The following is an 18,902-nucleotide window of genomic DNA, read 5'->3' on the forward strand; positions in this document are numbered from 1 at the left end:
CGAATATCCATTTCCTAGAATTCATTCTTCGTGACAAATCGATTTGAGTTTGAGCACACCGTCCCCAACTGACATTTTATAGCAGAATTGAGGCGTTTTTCGAGCGTTCGGTGCCTTAAAGTGGCGCCTTAAACGTGCCTTAAATCGCAGACGTTTAAGGCACGTTTATACCAGTTCGACGCTTGCTTTCATGCAGTTCTTCTAGCGCTACCATTGTCATCCAAGCTGTCAAAAGCCAAAGGCGCATTGACAGCGCAAATACAAATCGTAAAATAAACAAAAAAAACCGCTTTGTGATATTTTACATTTTATTACTAAAACCAGTTGTTATTCGTTGGGATATCATCGTATCCATTTTGTTCGAGCATTTTGCTGAAAGGAAAACATAAAGGTATGTAAAATTATGGTGAATTAACAACATGAAAGTGATTTTTAACCTACTCTCTTTCGCTTGTAGGAAAAATGTCCCGGGAATCGGTATCTCAGGCACCGGATTGTTCGCTTCTTGCGTTGGCGGCTAGGTTGGCACAGTTGACGATTAAATCCTGTCCGCCAGTATCGTCAGTACCAAAGCTACTGCAGAACCGTCAGCCTTCATTCCTGTAAAAAATAATGGTAAATTTAATCTATTGTTTATGATAACTAAGATACCGTATTAACTAACATTTATCTTTACAGCTTTGATGGAAACTTCAGCTAAAATCTCCAAGCCAGCAACTTCCAGAACAGCACAATCCAGCATCATTCCAGTCCGATTAACTGCGAATAGATTTCCGCAGCAAACAACATCACCACCGGCAGCTCATAATTCTGAAATAAAAAAGAAAAAAGGTTATCCAAAACCCGCAAAAACTAAACAAAATTTATCAACTAACACCTGTAGTTAAAAATCCATCCAATCCAGAACCAGCATCAAACATCATCAAATATATCTTCTTCATATAACATAATCGTAATACATAATCGTATAACATCTTCATATAACCATCCAGAATCGCTGCAGCACCATCGACAGCTTGTCTTCCTGCTCAATCACCGGCTGACCGGAACCTGGGGACCTCCGGGTGTAATTTCACAACACATACGAATACAAAGAAGGAGAATTCTATCACTATTTCGTCACTGCACTGAATTTCACACACCATTATTATTACACCACACAATCCAAGTGTCCACTCTAGCTAAATAGTTAAGCAAAAACTTACCGCTATGTTGAGGCACCATCCGGCTCATTCCCGGAACTTCCGCATCCAGACTTTCTTCGCGATGGTGCTCAGAAAATATCTCCGTCAGCTTCTTGTTGGCCCGATTCTCTTCAACGCGGCTTCTCTTCAACGGCAGCGAAGACATTTCGATAGATTTGATTCGTTTTTTTTGCTGGTAGAATTCCAAACACCCGACCAAACTCAGACGAATTATGAAATTGTGACAGTACGCCGATAGAAAATGTAAACAAAGATGAATCGTCATCATGGTTGCCGTGTCGCTACACGGACGATTACACACACAACCACATTTCACGCTTCGAAAAGTCGTTGGTCACGCATACACATTCAGTTTCGAGCGATTCAAGTATGGCTCAAGCAGAGTTGAGCATTTTTTTCTTCAATTATAGCGTTTATTTTAGACCAGTTGTCAATTGGGTCCCCAACTGACATTTTATAGCAGAATTGAGGCGTTTTTCGAGCGTTCGGTGCCTTAAAGTGGCGCCTTAAACGTGCCTTAAATCGCAGACGTTTAAGGCACGTTTATACCAGTTCGACGCTTGCTTTCATGCAGTTCTTCTAGCGCTACCATTGTCATCCAAGCTGTCAAAAGCCAAAGGCGCATTGACAGCGCAAATACAAATCGTAAAATAAACAAAAAAAACCGCTTTGTGATATTTTACATTTTATTACTAAAACCAGTTGTTATTCGTTGGGATATCATCGTATCCATTTTGTTCGAGCATTTTGCTGAAAGGAAAACATAAAGGTATGTAAAATTATGGTGAATTAACAACATGAAAGTGATTTTTAACCTACTCTCTTTCGCTTGTAGGAAAAATGTCCCGGGAATCGGTATCTCAGGCACCGGATTGTTCGCTTCTTGCGTTGGCGGCTAGGTTGGCACAGTTGACGATTAAATCCTGTCCGCCAGTATCGTCAGTACCAAAGCTACTGCAGAACCGTCAGCCTTCATTCCTGTAAAAAATAATGGTAAATTTAATCTATTGTTTATGATAACTAAGATACCGTATTAACTAACATTTATCTTTACAGCTTTGATGGAAACTTCAGCTAAAATCTCCAAGCCAGCAACTTCCAGAACAGCACAATCCAGCATCATTCCAGTCCGATTAACTGCGAATAGATTTCCGCAGCAAACAACATCACCACCGGCAGCTCATAATTCTGAAATAAAAAAGAAAAAAGGTTATCCAAAACCCGCAAAAACTAAACAAAATTTATCAACTAACACCTGTAGTTAAAAATCCATCCAATCCAGAACCAGCATCAAACATCATCAAATATATCTTCTTCATATAACATAATCGTAATACATAATCGTATAACATCTTCATATAACCATCCAGAATCGCTGCAGCACCATCGACAGCTTGTCTTCCTGCTCAATCACCGGCTGACCGGAACCTGGGGACCTCCGGGTGTAATTTCACAACACATACGAATACAAAGAAGGAGAATTCTATCACTATTTCGTCACTGCACTGAATTTCACACACCATTATTATTACACCACACAATCCAAGTGTCCACTCTAGCTAAATAGTTAAGCAAAAACTTACCGCTATGTTGAGGCACCATCCGGCTCATTCCCGGAACTTCCGCATCCAGACTTTCTTCGCGATGGTGCTCAGAAAATATCTCCGTCAGCTTCTTGTTGGCCCGATTCTCTTCAACGCGGCTTCTCTTCAACGGCAGCGAAGACATTTCGATAGATTTGATTCGTTTTTTTTGCTGGTAGAATTCCAAACACCCGACCAAACTCAGACGAATTATGAAATTGTGACAGTACGCCGATAGAAAATGTAAACAAAGATGAATCGTCATCATGGTTGCCGTGTCGCTACACGGACGATTACACACACAACCACATTTCACGCTTCGAAAAGTCGTTGGTCACGCATACACATTCAGTTTCGAGCGATTCAAGTATGGCTCAAGCAGAGTTGAGCATTTTTTTCTTCAATTATAGCGTTTATTTTAGACCAGTTGTCAATTGGGTCACCTTTTGTATATTTATCTTGGTTTTCCGCTCTCCGTTGTTTGACGTTTATGACACGGCTTTGTGAATTGGGCCTTAGTTTAGAATTATTTGGTGTTATTGTGTTTTGTGGCAGTAATGTTTATTGTATTCGTGTAAATATGATTTAAAATAACTTGATGTAGTTTTTGTAGCTGAACATTTTGAAGCAGATAAATGGAAAAGGTGTCGAGTTTTTGAATAGTGTTTTGTACAACAGTAGGTAACGAACGAAGGTCGTTGATATATGATCAACGAAATCACCCTTTCCTGAGCATGTTCCAAGCTGTTAACACTTTCCATCATTTTACCTCCGCAGGTAACGTGTCCCAGTCAATGGAAGATAATGATAAAACAAAATCCTCAAATCAATGCTCGAAGCGTGTTAGCTACGAATGCGAAACTTGTTGCAAAACCGTCTATTCCAAGTCTCACAAACAGTTCCACGATGAAGTACACCGTACTACCCGGTATGCATGTACTCGTTGCAATAAAACCTATGTACACAAGCGTGATTTGGAGCTGCACCACAAGGTGCACAGTGCACCGGGTCGTTTCCATTGCACCCGATGTAGGGCCAGCTTCGACAGTGCGGCACATTTGCAGACACACAAAGAATCAAAGCATACGCCAAAGGAGAAGTTCGCATGCGAATTGTGTCCGCTGAAGTTTACCCTGAAGGGTAACCTTACCAAACATCTCGTAGTACATGACGGTAGTCGTTCGTTTTCGTGCGACGAATGTGGCAAAACGTTTGTGCGCACAAATGCGCTAAAGCACCATATGTTGAGCCATCGCGTGAAGCGTTATCAATGCCAGTCTTGTAGTAAAGAGTTCATCGATGCACGCAACCTTGAGCGGCACCTGAAAACCCACTCGCGATTGAAAGGCTTCAAATGTTCGATCTGTGGTGTGACGAGTACGCGCAGGGACAATATAGTGCGGCATGCGAAAAGCTTCCATCCCGAAGGTGATCTCAAAGTTATCGTACATGCGAACGGTAACATCAATAATGGTGAGATGAAAGCGATCAAACAGCAAGCACTCAAGAGCACTAAACCGGTACCGTCCATACCGACAAATCGGGTTAGCGTGATACAGGTGATTGGAACGCCCAAAACGCCCATCGCGATACTGTCGTCGGATGGTGATTGTACGTTCGTGAACAGTAGCTCCCCGGGCCATGATCCGAACCAAGGCAGTGCTATACCCACAGCTAGGCAGGAAACACCAAAAGCCTCCTTTAATGCTCGTATAGACAATCTAGAACTCTACCGCAAAATCTTAAAACCTGCCACTACGCAAAATAGCAGTAGCTACAACACCAGTGCCAACAGTCGAATGACGGAAGTAGGTCAAACTAACATCAAGCCTGATGATAGCGGCAAGCTTAGAAACGATCGCGTCCCATCGGTTCAACTCGCCAGTTGGCATAAACCAGTTGAAAACACGGTCGACAGAGATGGTGTTGGTGAAGACAACGGTACTACCAATAACAGCGGCAGCGGCCTAGGATCTATTAATAATTTCTGTGAAGTTCACTGGCGTAAACGTACCTCGCAGTACTTTATTACCAGTAGCAAGGCGCAGACAGACCGTTCGATTGTGTAGTGTGTGCAGGTTGAAATACACCGACTAGAGCTGTGTTCGGAAGAAAAGAAAAAGGTGCAAAATCCCCCGGTATCATGCTCGATCGGAAGTCAACAGATGCGGATGCGGAAGATCAGCAGTACATCGCAAGTTTTATGAAAACAAAAAAGTGGCGAAAGATTCTGGAACTAGGGCAAGATCTTTCACCAGCTCAGCGGTCGAACTATTTGTGGGCCTGGCCTCTCGAGCAGGACGTGGAACGGTTCAGTGACACGCTAAATCGTTACGGTATACAACAGATTGCTAGTGTAGGTTGTGGTACCGGTTTGCTGGAGTGGATCATCAGTTGCGCGCATGGTAAGTAATGGTTATAAACATGCGCTAATACCAATTTTGAAAATTAATATTACTGTACTGTTCTTTTCCAGGCACCATCAGTGTTGTCGGTGTTGAGATCGATGAGGAATGGTGGAACTCTAAGTACGCCCCCGTTCGATACATTCCACTAGTCTTCGTCAACGGAACGGACAGTTCGGTAAAGGAAGTAACGTCTAAATGGCACGACGAACGCGTAGATGCTCTTTTGTTCTGCTATTTCAACAACGGTACAGCGTTCGAACAGTATGTTAAGGAGTTCCACGGTCGCTTCGTACTACTAATTGGTCCGGGCAGTGAAAAGGGTGTACATACCAATCCTTTACCTTTAGCGCCCGGTGAGTGGTTTTGTCGCGATTGGCAACTGGCGGATCAGTTCACCATCGGAAGTGAAAACATCAACTGTGTTGCGATCTACGAGCGGACAAATAAGACAAACACTTAAAGTGGAACTTTTGGGTAAATATATACAAAAAGTAATTTAAATCGTTTAGATACCAACAGCCATACGATCGGATCTCGGTCGGATAACGAAAGAAATCAACAACAAGGCTAGCACAGTTAACAAGACATCAACTTTAACAATTCAATTCTCAATCATGATTTCCTTTCATGTTCGAAACATAGCAATATTGCTGCAACCTGTTGTCATTAGTTCTATTTATTTATTATGCAGATTTACTTACAAAGCCCGCCATTTCACTGTAATCTTCTCACTATCTAACAGGCCAGATCGATCACTGTTACCCTACTCGATTGGCAGCACCAAGAGGTGAAAAATGTTCATTAAATACGTTCACTAGAGAGTAAAATTATATTGAGCATTCTTTACTGGTGGTCCCCTAGAATAGGCAAACGGCACAAACCGAAACCGGTTCTGCCGTTAAAGGCGAACAAACGAAGAGAGGATGAAAGTTGTGAGCAAGATTGAAGAATCGTTCTCTACAGGAAGAATTGGTGTGGAAAACGGGAAAGTTCTCTATCTCCTAAAAAGGCGCCCAGTAGTGGCGGCGGCCCAGTAAGGCAAAACATGAACAATAATAATTGCATTAATGATTAAAATCACACACATACGCGCATACACACACATGCAAGTACATGATACATACACTTTCACACAGACACACAGATACACATGCGCACAGTTTTCGAACTCATTGGTAGAGCCGATCGGGTGAGTGTTGGGACTTCCACGACAGTGGAAATCTCCGCTGATCCTTCCTCCATCTTGGGCAACGGGATGAAGTTCAATCTTCCAGAGCCGTCTCATCGATACACCTTATCGTCCTGGTACACGATGTACGGATTGTGGGACGAGTGCGTGAGCGTCCCAGGACCGGACGACTGCTGCTGCTGATGGTGTAACGCCGCCTGGCTGGACATAAGCGAATGGTTCTGATACTGGTACGGTATTCGGCCGATGGTTGAATAGCTTGGTCGGGCCTGGGTCGGTGAACCATTCGGTTTGTACGGCAGCGTGGCATAGCTCTGCGCGTACGGCGGTGCCAGTGTCGGATACATGGCCGCCGGTTGGCCCTTTTTGCCCGTGTAATTCACCTGCAGCGTACCGGGCATGCCCATCGGCATCGGATGACCACCGCGGGGATGATGGTGATGGTAACTGTCGTTGTTCATCTTCAACCGACAGATGCAGATACAAATGATGAGAAGAAAGATGAACACCACCACACCGCCAACGATGCCGATTATGAGTGTGTCGTCATTTGCCGAAGGCATCTTCTTCAACGGTGGCATCGCCGCTGACGCAATCTTAGACTTGGAACCCTTGGAGCGGGTGGTCGTCGAAGATGAGGATACGGGCGGCATGCTCCAGATGATGTCGTGCTCGGTGGTGGCTGCAGACTTCGTCATCTGCACCTCCGACGTGTAGTTGTAGAAGCTGATCGTTGGCGTTGTGCGTGTACCGGTGCTAAGGACGGTCCCGATACTGGATAACATCGGTTGTGTGGGGTTGGTGGGCGCCTTGCTACGATTGTCACACACCAGCTCGATATCACCAACCTCGGTAAGCAGTTTGCCCGCTACGGGCGCCGGACTAGCGCACCGTACATCGTTCACCTTCGTGGCCAGAATCCAGCGACGGAAGGCACGGGCCTGACAGTCGCACCGCACCGGGTTCGTTGCAAGTCCCTCGATCTGGATGCTGTTTTTCCGATCATCCAGCGAGCTTAAGAAGGGTTGCGTCAGTGTGCTGACCTTCGACCCGGCAATACTGAAGTCGATGTGCGCCGACCGGGGTAATGGTAGCAGTAGTGCCGGTGGCAATGCCGTCAGCGAGGTGTTGTGGAGTCGCACAGTGAGATACTTGTTGCGCAGACCAGCGAACGCACCGGACGAGAGACTCTGGAGCGCGTATCCATGCAGACCCAACGTGTGGAGTTTGGGATGGTGCAATACTTGCAGCTGGTCCGACTCGAGGTTCGCATCCTTTGCCTCAATGTCGACCGCGGCCAATGCCGGCAACTCCTGCACAATGCCCTGCACATCGATGTAGCCCAGCTTCGCGTACTGATATGCTTCCAGGACGGCGAGATCCTTCAACGGCTTGAATGCGTTCTTCTCGAGCCGTGCCAGCTCAGGAAGCTCCCGAATGTAGAGCTCGGTCAGACCGTCCAGCCTCTCAAACGTGGTTGCGGTGATCGTGCGGATCGGGTTGCTCGACAGATCGAGATACCCGAGCAGACCCAACTTTGACCAGATATCGCGCAAACCATCCGCATCGACGATTGCGTTGTGGGACAGATCTAACCGCTCCAGCAGCGTTACCTTTTCGAATGCTTTCGGACTTACTGCGGAGATGTTGTTGTAGGACAGGTTGAGGCTGCGAAGATAGGGTGTCTCCAGAACCGGAAGCTCCCGTACACCCGTGCCGGCTAGATTGAGCGAACGTACCGTTTTCGGCTGACCAAGCACGGTAGCGATCGCTTCCGGTGTGAGCGGATTGTAGGAAAAGTCGAAATGTTTGGTGTTGATCATCAGCATATGGCCAGCGCGCGGTACCTCACGGATCATGTTGTGACTCAGATCGAGCGTCTGCAGTGTGTCGTGCTGATCGCCGAAGGCCGCAACCGGGATGCTGGCCAGCTTGTTACCGGCAAGCGAAACACGCTCGAGCTGTTGTACGCGGCTCTTCGCTAGTACCTGCTCCGGCAGGCTGCTCAGCTTGTTATCACTGAGATCGAGCAGCTCCAGACGCAGCGTACCTTCGAACGAACGTTCAGACAAGCGATCCAGGCGGTTTGCGGCCAGATCGAGGATTTGAAGCTGCGAAGAGTTGTGGAACGCCATATCCTGCACGGAGTCAATCACGTTCGAACGCAGGTAGAGCTCTCGCAGGTTCGCCAAGCGCCCAAAGTCAAGTTGCTGTATGGTGGATAGCCGGTTGCCTGAAAGATCGATCACTTCCAGATGGTCCAAACCGGCAATCAGCTCAGGCGGGAACACCTCCAGCCGGTTGTTTGCGAGCAGAATCTTTCTCAGCCGCGGATGTATCTTTAGCGTGTTGGAGGTGAAACTCTTTAGCATGTTGTGCGACACATCGAGCACCTCCAGGGCGGTCTCCGTCGTAAACATATCAGCTCGCAGCTCTTGCAACGCGTTCTGTCGAAGGTTGAGCGAACGCAGATTAACCGTATTGACGAACGAGCGTGGACGCAACTGCTCCAACCCATTGTCGGCAAGCGATAAATCGAACAGATTGTTCAGATTTAGGAACGTGCCCTCCTCGATCACCTTCAGCTGGTTGTGATTGAGCAGCGCAATGCGCAGATCGGTGTTGTTGTGGAACAGGTCGGCCTGTACCATCTTCAGCCCACAGTGACTAATGTCGATCACCTGCAGCTTGGTCAAGGGGTAGATCATAGTGCGCGTAACCTGTCCGATGTGTTCGTTGCCGCTCATGTTCAGATAAAGCAGATTGTTTAAGCTGTGGAACGAATCAATCGCAAGGTCGTCGATACTGTTCGAGCTTAAGTCCAACCGGCGCAACTTCGGCAGCACGATCTTCCGGAGCGATGCAATCCGGTTGAACGATAGTTTGATCTCCATCAGCGTACCCTCGAGCCCTTTGAACGTATCCTCACCGATCACCCCCAGACTGTTGCCGGAGATGTCCAGATAGATAAGCTTCCGGAAGGCGGCAAAACTATCACCCGGGAGTTCCCGGATCACGTTGCGGGACAGCGACAGGTAGCGAATATTTTCCGGCTGTATCGACTTCAGTATGCTCGAAGATAATGCGGCAACGCGGTTAAAGTCAAGGTACAGGTTCGACAACTTTGGCAACCGACCGAGAGCACTGCCCGGGATGAAGAGTATGTTGTTGTCGCGCAGAATGAGCGTTTGCAGGTTGTCCAATCCTTCGAATGCATCGTCTTCGATCTGTGATGAAGAAAACCCGGTATATCAAGAACAGAACATTCACCTGACATAATGCGGGGATCACAACTCATGCCACTTACCGTACGAAGCGAATTAAGGCTCAGGTCCAGGTACTTGAGGAGCAGCTGCTCGCGGAATGTTCCCGGCAAGATGGTGGCGATCGTGTTCCGGCTGATGTCTAGAATTTGAAGATTTTTCATCTGCGCGAGATGGTTCGATTCCAGTTTGGCGATATTGTTGAGCGACACGTTCAGTACCTTCAGCGACACTACGGACCCAAGCGCTTCCGACGGGAACTCCGCCAGGAGGTTGTCGGAAAGGTCCAGCTTCTGCAATATATCCATCCCCGCCAAGGCACGCTCATCGATGTGGCTCAGCTGATTGCCCGCCAGCAACACCTCCTTCATGCTGCCGAGATTAGCGAAGGCTTTCGATTTCAGGCTGCGAACACGATTATTGCGCAGATCCAAGCGTTCCAGCTTGTTGGCAAAGTTGAATGCGTCCGGTTCAAGCGAATCGATACGATTGCTGCGCAGCGACAGCAACTTTAGGCTGGTCAGGCCCTTTAAAGCCGCCACCGGGATCGTGGTGATCTTGTTTTGGTCTAGGTAGAGTTCCACCAGCCGTCGATTGCCATCGAAGATGCTTTCCTCCAGTGCGATTATTTGATTGCCCGACAGGTCGAGTACCTTGAGCGCTTGCAGTGTCTGGAGAACTTCGGTGGAGAATATGGGATTCAGACTGTCGCCGAGCAGGTTGTTTGCCAGCCGCAGTTCGGTGAGATATTCGGCAACACTGCCGAACAGCGCTTTCGTGCCGAACGATCGCAGCGCATTGTTGGAGAAGTCCAGTTTCCTTACGGGCGCATTAAGAATTGCCAGATCCTGTAGAATACAGTCGAAAATGTTTGCTAAATACTGCTTAACGCATGGTGCCCCAAACACAATTGCTGTGTTTGCTTTGAGCAAATAGAAAGATGCACGTGCTCTTGCACACTTACCGGCAATGCTTGATGGCCGCTGTTGCGTTGCGAAAATGAGATGATCGGAATGCCGCTCGGAAACGGGGCTGTTAGCGTCGTCCGATCGCAGTTCACGTTCACGAAAACGTACTGGCTGTTGTTCCCAGCGGTCTCAATGTTGCATCTACGCCATCGGTGGAGAAAGGAAAGATAAAGAGAGAGAGAGAAAAAAAACAGCCCACCACGATCAATAAGTTTGGCCGTGAAAAAAAGTATCGATCCGAATGGACCGAAAATTGCCCACAATTCGGTCTGGCGAAACGGATCGGGTGTGAAATTTGTAGGCCAAAAAGCGGACCGCACTACCACGGCCTAATGGACCGGGTGAGGGTGGCTTTTTGGTGGGTGGTGCGGACGGACAGGGGATGGGCAATTTACCAACAAACACTTACCGGCACGGTATTTTAAGCAGCGCGTCCAGATCGGTGCACGGGCGCCACGCACACGAAACGGAAGCTAGGGCACACGCGAACAGCACCAAAAGCCTGGGCAAATTGTTGGTAATTATTGGCGTCATATTTGGGGTGGTATTTGCCGCCTGTCACACACGCCTATTTTTTTTTATGTTTGGTGCGGGAGAAAGGCATTGTTTTATTATTAACAAAGAGAGTAGAAATATAACGCACGAAAGTGTAAATTACTAATTTAAAAGGAAAATGAATTGGTTAAAAACAACCCCAACCTCTGGGCAATAAATCGACACCATTCGTTGATCGGTAGCTTGTCGGTGGCGTTTTAGCTGTTTAATGTACTGCAATAGCAGTGAATCGGTGAAGCGAATAGGACTTAATTAATGGGGTATTAAATGGGATTTTGAATAGTGAAAAACGTTGCCGCACGTGTGTGCAATGATCGTGATGTACTTGGAATGTAGACAGCGAATGAGAGAATTTTATTTCGATATTTGATATTCATGATCATTCATCATTTCATTCATGATCACCCCCCCATTATGACTCCGAGGGTAGGAAATTTCTTATAATAAAATACAGTTTAAAACAAAAAGTTTTACTCATTAAACTCCACACTCCAAGTACTCCACACTTGTTATTAACTAGGTATCAGATGGCAAGTTAAGAATGACTATAATATTAGGAACTAGTGTTGGTTGGATCTGAGTCGCATTCTGAACTGAATGAATCTGAACCTCACTCTGCTTTGGATCTTCGAGATGCAAGTAATCCATCACTGCACGGAGGATTTATGGATCTTTTGAGAGTCGATTACTGATTGGAGTGACTCCTCATTAAAGATTCGTATGAATGGCTCTTCTCAAAAGATTCATCAAGTAAAAGCACTACTAGAAACATTTCTTGTTTTGGTTGTTTAGGTTAATTTTTGTTGTTTTTTTGTTTTGTGTTCGAGTTAAACAAATGGTCATCCTAAATGGCAAAAACTTGAATTCTCTTAGATGTCCTATTGCTGATATTGGTGATAAAATGATGGAAGGTAACGGTAAGAATACATGTTTGCATACAATTTTAATTGAGAAAAAGAGAGAATTTTAAATTCCTTTTTTATTTAGTTCGGTTTTTGTTCCTCAGATATTTCGAGGATGGCCAAATTAAAATAATGTCCCTCCCTGTTTTGGACCTTTCCTAGAAGGAATTTCTTAAAGTTTCATACCCTTTTGTATTAAGGTTTCGTACCCCCGGGATGTAATGGATTAATCTTACTTTTTTTTATTCCATTATAATAGATTTTTCCATATTTTCCTAAATATATTAATATGACGAAACGTCTACTTGAAATTAAAACTTCTCATTCAAAGTTAATTACTTAAGTACTCGATAAACCTCAAAAATTGCTCAAACATTGCTCAAAAATTGCTGAAACTATAAGTTATAATGAAATGAAGTGATCGTACTGCTAATGCTGAAAGATAATATGTGAATTCATATACGTAATATGCTAAACATACATCGATTCTACCGTATTAGCAATACGTTTTTCCAATTATACACATGGAGTAAACGAAGACATTTCAAAATTGTCACATCACCTTTACAATGCCGATTAAATACCATAAGGCGGTAAGGGAAATTGCGTGTATCCAACACCCGACCATTCACTCTTTGGGGCTCCTCGCGCATTGGACAAACAAACCTGCGCCCCGATAAAACAGCAAACAAAATGTCCCAATGGTTTAGGCAGCCTTGATTAGCATATTTTTAGCGTATCGATTGTGTATCCACACTTGGGGTATGGAAATGTGGCAACAGTCAAGCCGATTTCAAGGCCGACCACATTCGGACGCGACTGCAATTTCGTTAGATGCTGTTTGTGTTCTGAAGAACTTGGCCTTATGCCGCACAGCACCGCGGTGTGTGTGTGTGTGCGATGGCGAGGCAACATGCCTTGTCGATCGAGACAACAATCTTGGTGAGACAGGGCGAGAAAAACTGTGCGCGAAAACGCTTAGCATGGCCGACAGTGGAGAAATCAAAAAGGAAATAAATCGATTTTCACCGTAGGGCGGCAGCGTAAAGGCAAATTTTCCATCGATCACGCGCTCTGATAATTCGTACGTAGCAGCAAAGAATTAACGCTCGCGTGTTGGGCCATGCGTTTGGAAAAAAAGTGAACAGAGAGTAGTTTTTTTTCTACATATATATATATAAACATATATAAGTGCGAGCTTGGACGATCGTGACACGATCACCAGTGGTGGTGGATACATCGGCAGAGTAGGGTGAAACCTCACACAGGGGTCTAATTATGTTGACGTTGACGCGTTCGTTGCGCACCGGTCGTAAGATTATTCAAACCAAACAGAGCAAATGGACAAAATTGTTACGCCATTGTCACATCGTACTGTTATATTCGTTGATCGAGGCGCAAGTAAAAAAAGCAAAATTTTGTTTAGCAGATTGCGATTGCGTATGATAAACGCCCCTTTCGGTAGGATGACCTGCGCAAGGATCGTGAAGATGCTCGTGAGGTGAAAGAAAGCATAAGTAGAGGGGTTGACGGACGAAACAAATAGTCTTGAATAGTTCAATAAAGCGTTACACAAGCATCTACAACAAGCAGGGGTTTCTCGTCTGTCCGCTCGTTGAAGTCTTTCTACCCTAAATCGCCTGGAACGTGCGCGAGAGCGAGCGAAGGAGAGAGAGAGAGCCCAAGTTGCCGCACGCACCCGCATCACCTGTTTCGGGCAGCATCTCATTCACAGCTTCTTTCTTTACTTCCCTCGTCACACACACACACATGAGCGCGCGCAAAAAAAAACGGTAAAAGAAAGGTAAGAAAATAGAGAAGAAAAAGCCATCTTTTCTCTCTTTCGGCGACGATGATCATGCGGGCCCGCAGACGATGATCGTGCGGATCGAGCGGACAGGAGAAAGAGCAGCCCTCGCAGCGGAATCCCTTTGCGGGACCGGCTGTGTGTGTTGGTGTTGACCTCAAAATTAAATGAAAATAAGGAGCGAAAAACACGGTACACACCGAGAGACGCACCAAACACTCTCCGGAGCAAGGGGTTGGGCTTTCCGAGCGGCAAGGGTGGCCCGTCTCGGTTCGTTTTTTTCACCCCCTCGGAGGCGTTTCTGTATAGCCAAAGGGGAGGTGTTGTTCCGTGGGTATGCTATGCATGAAAAATTCGAAAGTGGTAAACTGGTTATACGAAGAATTCGATAACGAAGGGGACTTTCGACGGAAGGGATGAATGGATGGATGGATGGATCCGTGGGCTAGATGATGATGATGACGACGACTGCGATGATGATGATGGGATGCCGTATCTCGGCATGGATTCCGATTGGAATGCAAGATCAATAGTGTGGCGAATGACGAACGATGATGATGCTGATGTGTTCCGTAGGGACGCACGATCATCTCTCGCTCTAGCCTTACACACGGCACCATCTCACACAACATGGAAAACGTCTTCTATTGTGCGTGACACTGCTTTCTTTTCACACACAAACAATTTTCCTGGGTATTTCTGTGTACTTCATTCAGTAAGAAAAACACACTTGTATGGCAGTTGGCACTAGCATCACTAATATTACGCACAGTCTATATCATGTTATGCTTATATTATTATGTTGTATAATAGTGGCACTTAAATTAATCAAATCTTACATTTGAAATAAACACACACCCACACAGACAGCTACACAGATCTTTTGACTTCCTTTGTACGAAGCACCGAGTGTCCGGACGGGAATTCTTCGGAATTCGTCCAAACGGCACCCGCGCACTGTTACACACCCGGAGGCTGAATTCTGTCTGCACACTAAAGTGTTTTCTTTTATTTCTACTAGAGCAGCCGAAGAATTCCTCAACACCAGAACCCGTTAGATGGCGGGCAACCGCGCGAATCGGCGATCAGTTTGGTTGGCTGGCAGCGCTGGGCAGGTTGTTGCACACACTGGTCACTGGTTTGCGCACACGCACGCAGATCCCGATTACCGTAAGATGGTGGCCGTAATACGCTCACAGGTGGCCGCGTTAGACGATCTGTAAACTCTCGCCGCACGATCACCGACTGGCTGGTCGTCGATCCATTCACACTTACAGCAAGATGCGAACTGAGCGAATGGTGTGGCTGGTCGGGATGCGAGAGCCCTACGCCGGAACACGATTTGGGGGGAGCAATATCTTGGCGGACAAGTCGAGCCCGCCAGATCGCTCTCGAAGTGAACGGCTCTCTTAAGATATACCGCCGCGATCATCGCAAGGGTTCGAGCCCACGCAATCCGGTAACCCAAACACACATGCACACACACAGACCGACTTTTTCATTGTATTGGTGCAAACAGATCTAAGGACGGCGTTGCTTTTGTGTATTACCGAAACGGTTACGGAGTTTTTTGTGAGGATTTTAAATCAATAATACGTTACTTGGTGTCATTTATTAAAAATTTGTTTAACTGCGAATGGAATTTGAATACATCATCGAAGATCAACAAAGGTTATTACTTGCTGTTCTCGGTTCTACTTCTGAGGTTACTACTACCAAGTTTTAAAAATTTAACTATTCTATACATTCGGACACAGAGTTTAAACGGAACGATAACGTTGAACTAAAACACGCTTCGACAGTAATTTCATCACTTAGTAAAACGAATGTCGAGTATTTCGTCTCCCTCAAGGTCCAGATCCTCTGGTTTGGAACTGTTATCGATAAGCTCACCGTCAAAGTACAATTTAATGTCTTTCGGTTTACATTTTAGTTCTTCCGCACATTTGATCACCAATACTGACATGGTTTGCTGCTTGTCTATCTGTATGCGTAGCGGTTGCTTTCGTGTTTCCATCTGTATCTTTAGCGAGATGGTGCTATTGTTACTGGTTGTCAAAGCCGATGCGGTGGGAAGACCCGGTGCTTTACTCTTCAAAATGCGGCCAGCTGTAATGATAACAATGTAATGGGATTGATTCTTTTATGTGTGGCGTTCTTCTGAATACCTACAAATGAATTGATTTGGTTTGTAATTGATGGAATCCGGCGTATCGTTCGGGTACACAATGCGATCTTCCAGGTTCAGGAAAATGCACGAACTATCGGCGGACTCCTTCGCAGCCAGCTGCGCGAACATGTCGGCAAACTTTTGAAACCTTCGATGCTCGAACATCTCGATGCCCATGCCCCATCGTACTTTGATGCGCATTACATAGTTTTCCGTCTCAAATGAATTATTTGCTTTGCTGGGATTGTTTACCTGCCCTACGAACTCTGGCATACTGTCGTCATCCGAGTCTAACGTTATCTGCAAAAAATGCCAAATTGGGTTATGGTTAAATTTGTCGACACTTACAGAGGAGGATAATTAAGCACCGTATAATATGTACAACATTTAAAGCATTTACAGCAATCGGTGGGATAACTTACCACAACCGGCGCACTCGCTTGGTTCCGGCGTGTGCTATTCCTTGTCCGTCGTGAGCCCGGCGAGGGCTGATCTAAAGACACAGGCTGTAGCACATTTTTTATCCTTTGGTCTAGTTGCGTTAATTTAGTTCTTACTGCATCTATTTTTTGCTTCACCTTCAACAGCTCGCTCGCTGTGACGGGAGGTTTCTTGTTGTAGCTATTGTTTAGCGTAGTGAAGCTTCGTTTCGTCAGCATTGCCTCTCCTGTAAAATATGTTAAAAGGAAAAGTGAACGCAACATTTTCTTAGTGCGTATTAGCTGACTATTCTACGTACTGTCCTTCACCAATTCCTTCACGAGCGGATTTTTAGAGTTGAAGATAGAATCGAATAAGCGAAGGAGTAATTGCATATCCTCTGGAAAGATATAAAGGAAATGGGGTTTGTAAGCGTTTGAAACAACCGATTGCCACACACTACTTGCCTGCTGCGCTAAGTAGCGTCATAGCTGTCAAATCAAAAACGGAAGGCGCTGGCGCTGGAGTAGAAGAAACCGGGACATTGCTAGTCGTAGCTGAGGTAGCTGTAGAGGTTCGGGCACTTTTGTCTCTATTGGTTTGAGACTTTCTGCCGCGACTTCTATCTTTTACGATTTTATTGTTATTCTTCCCAGCAGAGCTGGTGCTTAGCCCCCTAGAATAATCGTTACCCAACGAATCGTTTGCATTGCTGTCGCGTTCTGCATTGAACAGGATGCTGTTTGATGATATGTTGTTTTCGTCGTAATCTACAAAGATAAAGGCGTTCGTTAGCTAGTTAAACATTTCACGCTGAAAACCCAGAATTGCTCACTATCTAAAAAGCTGTCCAAATTCTCAAAAATATCGGACATTGTGTGCGACCGGTCAAGCTTGTTTACTTGAATGAAATGCGAAGTTTGTATTATTTCCGTTGACAACTCGTCGTTTGATGTTGAAGGCAGCTGTCAAAAAGACGGTTTGTTCTTATTTTAAATTAGACGTTATTGAAACATTAAGATAGTCCAATAGTCGGCATACTGTTCCGACGGTTAAAACAGATATGAAAATGCAACATCTTTATTTATCCCCTTCATTTCAGCATTTCTAGTATCTCGTCAAAGCTGGACGATATTTTGTGTGTGCAGTACGGACAGTTGCCTATAGATATGGTGAAAATTTTCTTACTTTCACGCTGAGTAGAAAACCACTGCAAATGAAACAATGAAGAACGTATATACCGATCACAATTGTTGAATGCAAGCTTCTACAACGGTATCCTACCTTCTTCAGGCAGTGAATATGAAATATAAGATGGCATTGTTCGTTATCGCACGAAATTATCGGTACCCTCTCTTCTGCATCGTGATAATTCATGCATATTCCACAGTTTTCCTCACTGTTCTGCAAACTTATAGACTGATCGCCTGAAGGACGCATTGGGAAGGCGATGATGTTAAATATGCGCACCAGGTTGGTATACACGTTACATTCGGGATTCCAATCGTCCTGCTTTTCATCGTATATTTCTCTCAGCTTTGCCACTTGTTTCGTTGGTCCGAAAAATGCAATATCCACTGCTGCTGGTTGTAGCGGATGGAGGGATATCTTCAGAAACGCTTTCCGATCGTATTTAAAGATTCTATACGTGGTCTTGGTGTCTATCGTTGCAGGCAGGATAACGTAGCACAGTTCGTCGATTGTACTGAGATTATTGTAAAACTCTTCTAGCTGCTCGAGTGTGTCCAGGAACACCTGCAAGTGTCTTTGCAATGTTGTCTGTCTTTTGAAGATTTCGCACACAGCAAGCTCTGGAAGAGTGTGTTGGGCAACTTTGAAGAGTTCCCCTCCGACGCGATGAAGAGATAGCCAGTGTTTGCCTCTACTTTCGAACTCTGAAAACTCTACATGCATCAGGGGTTTGTCGAAAGCTACTTTACACCCATTTTGATGCTGAATAGCCAACAATTCCAGTGCAAGATTGGTCAATACAGTGGTATCTTCGAATGAGGCAGATGTTGTCCCATTGGGTAGAGCATTGGTGGAATCCAGCGCGGCTAAGAGATTGTGCACATATTTATCGACTTGCAAGATGGGTGAATGGTCCGGTGGCAACACAATCGGATGGTTTCCGCGAAATACTGTTACCTGTTGACCGCTTGTTGTAGGATAGTTTGGAAGGTATAGCTGTATTTTGTACACCTGAAAACCGAATCCAGAATAAACATTTTGAGAATCGTATTTCGAGCGCTACATTACCTTCTTGTAAAGTCCGACAAAGTGGTACGGCTCTAGTTGCACTAAAAATGGAAAATTTTGCAGAAATTCGTTCATTTTTCTTCTGAACGTCGATCGCTGTTTACGCATGTACCGCGATTTGCCGGTTGTTTACATGTGTATTGACATTTTGCATCAACCGAAGCTTGCTGACT

At 45.4% G+C, this 18,902-nt stretch overlaps 5 protein-coding genes across 7 annotated transcripts; 2 read left to right on the plus strand and 3 right to left on the minus strand.

Moving 5' to 3' along the window:
* Positions 1-3,338: 3,338 nt before the first annotated feature.
* LOC128302246 (histone-lysine N-methyltransferase PRDM16-like) lies at positions 3,339-4,857 on the plus strand. Of its 2 annotated transcripts, none has more exons than XM_053039025.1 (2): positions 3,339-3,469; positions 3,566-4,857. In XM_053039025.1, the coding sequence occupies exon 2, from the start codon at positions 3,583-3,585 to the stop codon at positions 4,855-4,857; it is 1,275 nt and encodes a 424-aa protein (XP_052894985.1). In that variant the 5' UTR covers positions 3,339-3,469; positions 3,566-3,582. The 2 variants fall into 2 exon arrangements, with proteins under 2 accessions (XP_052894985.1, XP_052894986.1); XM_053039026.1 differs by having other exon boundaries at positions 3,341-3,465.
* A 74-nt stretch (positions 4,858-4,931) lies between these two features.
* Positions 4,932-5,707, plus strand: LOC128302247 (uncharacterized). Its single transcript, XM_053039027.1, has 2 exons — positions 4,932-5,193; positions 5,265-5,707. Exons 1-2 carry the CDS (start codon positions 4,932-4,934, stop codon positions 5,654-5,656), a joined length of 654 nt encoding a protein of 217 aa, XP_052894987.1. The 3' UTR covers positions 5,657-5,707.
* A 770-nt stretch (positions 5,708-6,477) lies between these two features.
* On the minus strand, positions 6,478-11,220 carry LOC128303304 (chaoptin-like). The gene is given in 6 exon segments (XM_053040218.1): positions 6,478-9,612; positions 9,693-10,496; positions 10,613-10,757; positions 11,026-11,164; positions 11,167-11,188; positions 11,191-11,220. Coding segments are annotated over 6 exon segments (4,275 nt in total).
* Positions 11,221-15,509: 4,289 nt separating this feature from the next.
* Positions 15,510-17,376, minus strand: LOC128303723 (uncharacterized protein CG4449). Its single transcript, XM_053040776.1, has 6 exons — positions 17,306-17,376; positions 16,938-17,240; positions 16,790-16,870; positions 16,473-16,717; positions 16,053-16,350; positions 15,510-15,989 (listed from the first exon to the last, which is right to left on the minus strand). Exons 1-6 carry the CDS (start codon positions 17,343-17,345, stop codon positions 15,691-15,693), a joined length of 1,266 nt encoding a protein of 421 aa, XP_052896736.1. The 5' UTR covers positions 17,346-17,376; the 3' UTR covers positions 15,510-15,690.
* A 164-nt stretch (positions 17,377-17,540) lies between these two features.
* LOC128304347 (E3 ubiquitin-protein ligase FANCL) lies at positions 17,541-18,832 on the minus strand. 2 transcript variants are annotated; one of them, XM_053041526.1, is made up of 3 exons: positions 18,730-18,832; positions 17,755-18,672; positions 17,541-17,680 (listed from the first exon to the last, which is right to left on the minus strand). In XM_053041526.1, the coding sequence occupies exons 1-3, from the start codon at positions 18,802-18,804 to the stop codon at positions 17,564-17,566; spliced, it is 1,110 nt and encodes a 369-aa protein (XP_052897486.1). In that variant the 5' UTR covers positions 18,805-18,832; the 3' UTR covers positions 17,541-17,563. The 2 variants fall into 2 exon arrangements, with proteins under 2 accessions (XP_052897486.1, XP_052897485.1); XM_053041525.1 differs by having other exon boundaries at positions 17,541-18,672.
* Positions 18,833-18,902: the final 70 nt, after the last annotated feature.

This window comes from Anopheles moucheti, chromosome 3 (genome assembly GCF_943734755.1).
Source record: "Anopheles moucheti chromosome 3, idAnoMoucSN_F20_07, whole genome shotgun sequence".
Taxonomy (NCBI): Eukaryota; Metazoa; Arthropoda; class Insecta; order Diptera; family Culicidae; genus Anopheles; species Anopheles moucheti.